The sequence below is a fragment of the Chaetodon trifascialis genome, chromosome 11 (assembly GCF_039877785.1).
Source record: "Chaetodon trifascialis isolate fChaTrf1 chromosome 11, fChaTrf1.hap1, whole genome shotgun sequence".
Taxonomy (NCBI): Eukaryota; Metazoa; Chordata; class Actinopteri; order Chaetodontiformes; family Chaetodontidae; genus Chaetodon; species Chaetodon trifascialis.
Window position 1 is genome coordinate 6,037,303 of NC_092066.1, and position 7,068 is coordinate 6,044,370.

At 42.9% G+C, this 7,068-nt stretch overlaps 1 protein-coding gene across 1 annotated transcript; it reads right to left on the reverse strand.

Annotated features, from left to right (window-relative positions):
• Positions 1-2,750: 2,750 nt before the first annotated feature.
• Positions 2,751-6,746, reverse strand: LOC139338911 (cathepsin Z). Its single transcript, XM_070974256.1, has 6 exons — positions 6,602-6,746; positions 5,377-5,540; positions 4,880-5,059; positions 4,195-4,345; positions 3,113-3,278; positions 2,751-2,954 (listed from the first exon to the last, which is right to left on the reverse strand). Exons 1-6 carry the CDS (start codon positions 6,727-6,729, stop codon positions 2,841-2,843), a joined length of 903 nt encoding a protein of 300 aa, XP_070830357.1. The 5' UTR covers positions 6,730-6,746; the 3' UTR covers positions 2,751-2,840.
• Between the last annotated feature and the right edge of the window lie 322 nt (positions 6,747-7,068).

Genomic DNA, 7,068 nt, shown 5'->3' on the forward strand with positions numbered 1-7,068 from the left:
TGTGCACGTTCCAGTCTCACATAAAGAAAGAGCCTTTTTACGCCCCTTCACCCCTGACCTGCCTCCACCCTCAGCCTGAAAGCATTCGCTCCAGCAGCAGCAGACATTCAACGCAACGTTTGACTTTGAAAAGTGGAGCACTGCAGCAGCAGCAGCAGCGGCTGCACAGAGGGGAGCCGATGCATGGCCGCATGATTAAAGCCAAAGGCATCCCACTTTCTGACTTTCTTCTGATCGTGAATGAACATTTTTGTCTCTTGAAACTCAAAAGGGTGGAGCCCCAAAACTGTGCTCGCCCTCCAGATGTGCAGCCTGACTGTGCTCCACTCACGCACAGGCTTTGAGGACGTTCAGAGTGTTGGAGTCTTAAACTCATGAACTAGAAGTTTGAAACCCTGAAAGCCGTTAACGAAGCCGTTTCAGTGTCGAGGAGAGAGAGTGCTCAGAGATTCACCAACACCAACAAACCCAAATCTTCTGAAACTACCAAGAAACACAATTCACGTCCCTCTATGTCACAAATGCTGCTTTCGTCAGGGTCTTAGTGGACGCTGAGGTCATGTCCTCAGGGGCTTCTCTGGGAGGGGTTAGCAACCTTGAGGGATCTTATAAAGCTACGTAAAAGTTGCACAATTTTTAAGATACACAGCATTTCCTTTTTGGCAAGTAAAATGATGAATGGTTGCAGGTCCTGTTTACACCAACAGTCTCCTCATGTGTTACGATGCTTTAGGTCTAAATCCCCTTTTTCCTTCCTGGACTCCAGAGCAGAAATTGTGCAGAAATTAAGATCATTTTTGTCGCCGCCCTTACGCAGTGCAGAGCTCCAGGCCTGAGGGATAACTCAGGAGGGATTAAATAGATATGTGATTCGTTCACCAGTGGACGGGGCACCCAGCTTTGAGGTCCCTGACGGCAGAGGCGGCGAAGGCCTGCAGGGTGAAGCAAGAGCTACCTGGGCTACAGGCTGATCCTGGGACAGCTTATCACCTGAGTCCCTGCAGCAGCAAAATGTGTTGAAAGCATCACAGATCTCCGCCGCATTCATTAAGCAGCCATTCCATGTAACACAAGGATTGTTTTTAATGACATTTCCTGCTTTTAAAATGTTTTTTTTTTTTGTTTTTGTTTCTGGGTTTGTGAAAGACTCAAAGACTGAGAGAGCAAACAGGCCGTTCACTGTCCGTCCTTACAAAGAATGTAAATTATGTTCTCAATGCAGCTTCAGCGGAGGCCGGACCCCAGGCCTTCACCTTTGAATCGGTATTGATTAACGCAGCGGGGTCTTCAGCTTCTCGCCTTGAGCCCATTGGTTCCTAATTAAGACGAAAAAAGGGTCGTTCATTTTTAAAAGAGGCTAAAAAATGTCCTTAAACACCTGCAGACTGTGATTCTTAGAAAATGTGGCTCAAAGAGGAATAAAAGTGTATTTGTTGGGGACTATTTTCAGCTGTGGATTAATGCATATTTGGTGCTCTAGTGAGTGTTTACAGCAGCAGCAGGGCAGTGTACGTGGAAGTGACTGAAAATAAACCAGTTAATGAAGAACACGTCATTAACTGATGAGTTTTGATAGTTTTTGGACTATAATGGAGCTCTGTTTCACAGGATTTCCCCACCAAAATGTTCAACCTGACATTGTGGCAAAAACTTTGAGACAGTGTTTAAATCTCCAGGTTGAGAAATAAAACTTGAAAGCAATATCATTAAAAAGTCTAAAGAGTCTAAAAAATAATAGAAAATAGCCATCAGCCTGCAGTTTTTATTTGTGACCTTGCTGTCTTTAATGCTCTTTTCTTCAAGTCTGCAGGAAGCGCTGATTCACGCGGTCATTAACGTGACGAATGAAGGCGGCAAAGAGGACGTTTCCATGTGAGTCGGCTCTGCGTGTGGAGAAGAAACGACACCCTGCTTATGTTAAAGGGAGGTGGTAACAGTTTGTTTCTGTGACACTGCGTCCGACCGGGTTTGATTCGTGATAAATCAGTCTGACCGGTCAGCCTTCAGACTCTCATTAGAGGCCGTTGTTATGCAGTGCAGATGTTATGCAGGGTGTGAGAATAAAGATGTAGCTCTCAGCTCCCCTTTCCTGAGCCCTGCCGACGCCGTTTCACCACAGGTGAGTTTAAACGAGTGACTCAGCTCGCCTGGCGTTTGCAGGAATAAATAGTTTCATTAGAAATGTGCGATAATGGATCTGAAGTGAACAACCTGCAGTTTTTGCAGATGGTGTTTTTTTTTTCCTTTTCCTGAGACTTATTTCCAGCTTAAAATCGAATTCAGGGGCAGGTTATTTGTCCAGATTGCATTTTAGGGCCTGATAAGAAATAAGTTACTGATTCTGTGTTCGAATATTTATTTGAATTCATTGTCAGGATGTGACTAAGCTTGTAAAATCTCCCTGAAAATATGAAAAATAACACGTTAATTACAAAACGCAGCTAATCTTTCCTCCTTTAATTTGAAGGAATACTTCAAAACTTTAAACTTGAAGCTTCTTTGCGTTCTTACTGAGAGTCAGACGAGAGGATCGATGCCGCTCTCACGTCTGCATAGTTAAGATGTAGCTGCAGCTGGTTAGCTTAGCTTAGCATAATGACTGAAACCAGGGGGAAACAGCTAGCCTGCGAAGTGACGTGTTGTGGATTTTCAGTGAGTTTGTGAGTCCAGGAAGTTACAGCCCCCAGCAAACTGTAAATTTTACAATTTGTCTTTAACTCTCAGACAGGAAACAAACAAACAAAGCTCTTACATGTTGAACTTTTTCTTTAATCTTCCAACTTATCGAACTGGTGAACAGTTATTTACAAAAAAACGACAAAATCACTTTAATTAGGCATCTATGTTACAATGGGGTCTCCATATGCGCAGTGTTTCTCAATACCCAGGTTGAACCAGTTGCCCTTTCCTCCTTTGTAGGTGCTGGTGACTATTCTGGCCCAGCCATGTTCTCCCTGAAAACAAGCAAACAAAAAAAAAGGATTTGTTATTTATCCTGCGTGCATCAGTGAAACGTCCCTGAAACGTTTCTACTTAAATTTGACTTGCAAAGAAGCGAAGTGTGTAGATTTTAGCTCCGGAGAGCAGGCGGGTGTGGTGCAGAGAAACCCACCCAAAACTCTCCCCAGGAGTTCCTGACGATCCAGTACTCGGTCCCGTCCTCCGCCACGCCCCAACCGGCCACAGATATGATGTGATTGGGCAAAGAGAGCGGGTGAAACTCTGAGAAGATCCCTCCAGAGTATCCCTCCAGGCCGTCGGTGGCCATCAGGGCACAGCTGAGAGAGAATGAAGAGTTTCTGAAGTCCATCAAATGCATCTTTTCACGTTATTTTAATCACTAAAAGGTGACAAGGAATCATAGAAAGAGCATTTATTCAGGCTCAAATAAGATTTTTTGTTGTTGTAGGCTGTGCTTTCAGCTGTAAAAGCAGGGCCAGGCGTCGTACTTGCAGCTTAAATGTGTCTCATGCAGTGTGGGAACTTCGAGTGCTAAGTTTCACACAGTTTTCTGCTCTGAATCTGCACTCAGATGCTCACAAAAGCAGTTTTCCTTTGTATAACTTCGCCATTAATATGATGTATGTACCAAATTCTCTCACTGGACGAGACATTTTTTCTTCTCCCAAACTTTTTTTTTTTTTTTGCATTTTTTCACACATCTACAAAGATGATTTACAGCTACTGCTGTTGAAATTCTCATTAACTCTTATTTAAGCCAATACATTTCCAACGACTGATGAAAAGGTTTTCGAAACACATCTGCGAGTATTAGGAAAGCACATTGACGACCTTATTAATACTGCATGGAATTCATTTAAAGACAATATAAAGCTGTTAAAGTCAGAATTTTGCTTAAAGAATAGCAGCTAATGTAGGATATTAAAGCACAAATGGACAGAAAGGAAAGGAAATCAGTAAATAGTTCAGTGGTAAAAAATAGAAGTCTACGTGTAAGAAATGATACTTCAAAGCTTTAAATTCATATAATTTACTTTATTTTAAGATTGATCTGAAAGGAAATTACGCTTAGTGCTGTCAAGCTTCTCAAAATGATTAAATATGTATCCACCACTAAAAACTTCACTGTGATTAAGAAGCGCTCTGTGAAAAGTTTAGGCTGAATCTCCGTCTTCACGGGGGGGTGTAGGTGGATGGATGATAACAAATGACTGGAGAGATGACTTACTCTACCTGATGGGCCCGTTGGTGTAAATTTCAGCTTTCATCTCGTCTCTTCCAGAAACTCTTCCATAGTCGCCCACTTTCCACACAGTGTAGTTCTTCACAACGGCACACGACTCAAAGAAGGAGCACGTGCCGCACTGGTTAAACTGCTCACACTCTGGAACGAACGCAGACGATTACGTGCAGCGATTTACAGCGCAGAGCAAAACTCATTTTACCGTTCCATTCCATGCAATTTCCATCAAGTTAAAGCGGCACGCTGGTGAGTTGAAACCAGTGTACACTATATGGCCAAAAATATGTGGACGCCAAACCATTACACCCTCATGTGACTGCTGAACATCTCATTCCAAACTTGTGGGTATTAATATGCAGCTTCTGGGAGGACTCGTCACATGATTTGGACCCTGTCTGCAGTGATTTGCTCCCATTTAGCCTCAAGAGCGTTAGCGAGGTCGGCCACGCAGTCGGCGTTCCAGGTCATCCCAAAGGTCAGGGGTCTGTGCAGGCCATGGCCCTGCTGGCACCAAGATGGAAGCACACTTTGGTCTAAAATATCATGATATGCTTTAGAATTCAGATTCGCTTCACTGGAACTACGGGGTCTATCCAAAACCACGAAGAAAGACAGGCTGTCCACACACTTTTGGTCAAATAGTGTACATTTAACAGTGGCCAGTCTATTTCTTACTTTGGTTTTTGGCTTGGTAATTGTTGCAGGTCTCATCAGGAATGCCTCTCTTGTGTGCGTAGGCGTAGACTCCCAGGTCATCTCCTCCAAAACAAGAGCCCGCCCCCCCACAGTCTATGACGTTCTGGACTGACAGGTAGGCCGACGGCCACGCTCCTCCACGCTTGATGTTGATACGGTCTCCGAGGAAAGAATAACAACAACAAATATTAGCATGTAGAAATGGTAAAATCTCCTCAGGGGATGACAGTCATACTCCTGCCAGCTTGCAGAGTGAGTGCTGCTCTCCATGTTTGCTCTGCTCTGCTGCTTCTGTGTGTTCAACAAAAACTGCACATCATAAAATCTATATTATACACTGTGAGGATATATCTTCAACACCTGTAACAATATACACACTATATATAACGTTTTACATCAATCCCATCTTCTATCCATCCCTCTGTTCTTATCTCCTTTCCTCCCTCCTCCATCCCTCCCTCCATTGCCATGGTTACCAGCTAGCGCACTGGTGGCTCCCATCGCCCAGCAGGAGCCACAGTACTGGGGGATGTGCTGGTTCCGTGTGACGCTCACGTAATTCTTCCCCTTGATGTTCCTCCAGTCCCAGGACGGAGGAAGGTCCGACGCCTTCGTGTACTCATGTGGGCGAGCCTGTGTCCTAAAATAAGTAAAGGACGAGCATCATGCGTAGCTGTGACGGTGAATATTATCAGGAGAAATCAGAACAGTCAGCCATCTGAAGGAAAAACCATAGTAATCTTGTTGTAATCACAGAACACACAACGCATCTGTGATCTTACACTGAAAGACATAATATCACCAAATAGTCACATTTCAGCTTGAAAAGGAAAAAAAAAAACAACAACAAAACACTAAGTACATTCAATCTAATTAATTTCTCTTGAGTACCCTAATTGTCAAAATGCAGGTAATCAGTCAGAGATGATCTAAAGGACATTTGAGTAATCGAATTGGTCTTTTTACATTAATAATAATTAGCTTCCATGAAGTAAAGGCATGAAAAAAATGCTTAATTTTGAGCCTCCGTGAATCAATAAATCCTATAAAAAGATCTATGATACTCCTACTGACATTTTCATCAAGTAGTCCTCATGTCCTGATGTACTTTTGAGCACGTCATGTGAAATTATGACTTTTTCACATTTTACTGCACCTTCATTACACATGTAAAACCTACAGCTGCTCAGGTAACGTGAAGCCCCATTAGGATTTCAGTTCAATCCACCAGGGAGACTTGAATACGTTACACATACAAAATAACATAGGATACCACAAAATAAATGAAGAGCAATACAGTAAACGTGGCAAAGTAGAGAAAACAAACCCAAATGAATGAACAGAGACACACGGAAGTTATTTTAGAAGTTATGACTGACCTAAGCTAATGTTAGCGGCTAACGTTATTTCACTACACACGGTGAGTTACTATTAAAAATACTCCATTACTACTCACTAGTGAATACTGTATACGCTTTGGAAATGCTTAAGCAGTATAGAAACGGGTCTTGTGGGCTTGTAAATATGTTGTAAGAAACACAGATGACGCTTAAATATCCAAAGTAGCCTTAAACAGCTGTTAAGAGTGTAACGTCGGACCTCCAAATCTGACCCGAGGAGTAAGATTACTTCAGCTAAACAAGTCAAAATCATTCAACTGTGTCGCTGTTCGCGGAAAATGGACATTTTCTCGTCACTTACTTGACAGCCTCTGGTATGTCGTCTCTGATGGGTTTGTAACAAGGCTCGGATAAAAGTCTGGAGGAGCTAATTTGAATTGAAAACGACGCTAAACAAAATAGCAACGGCAGAGTATCTGCAGACGCCATGATGGCTCCGCTCCCTCATTTGACGCGCATCTAGAGCGCCCCCTGTCGGCCCCCGCCGCCACTACAGCCTCCCCCGAAGACCGTCACATTGGCAGTTTAAGACTGTGATGTAACATTGAGCGCATCTTAAAATCCCTTTATAAACCACGAATATGCTTTTATGACAGAAGGCTAGAACTGTAAATATATATGAAGTCTATCACAAAGTGAGAGGGCAGTGGGTATCTTTATGGAGCAGTATAAAACACAGTAGTGGAGGAAGTACTCAGATACTTTACTTAAGTATAAATAACTATAAGCATCATAACATACATAAAGTACAAAAAGTAAAAGCACTCA

Excerpts from the sequence above, each read along its gene's own strand:
- LOC139338911 (XM_070974256.1), bottom strand. The coding sequence starts at position 6,729 with ATGGCGTCTGCAGATACTCTGCCGTTGCTATTTTGTTTAGCGTCGTTT. Across the intron at positions 4,346-4,879 it reads TTACCAAGCCAAAAACCAAA|AGTGTGAGCAGTTTAACCAG; the intron begins GTAAGAAATAGA and ends CGTTCGTTCCAG. Across the intron at positions 3,279-4,194 it reads TACACCAACGGGCCCATCAG|CTGTGCCCTGATGGCCACCG; the intron begins GTAGAGTAAGTC and ends ATTCTCTCTCAG.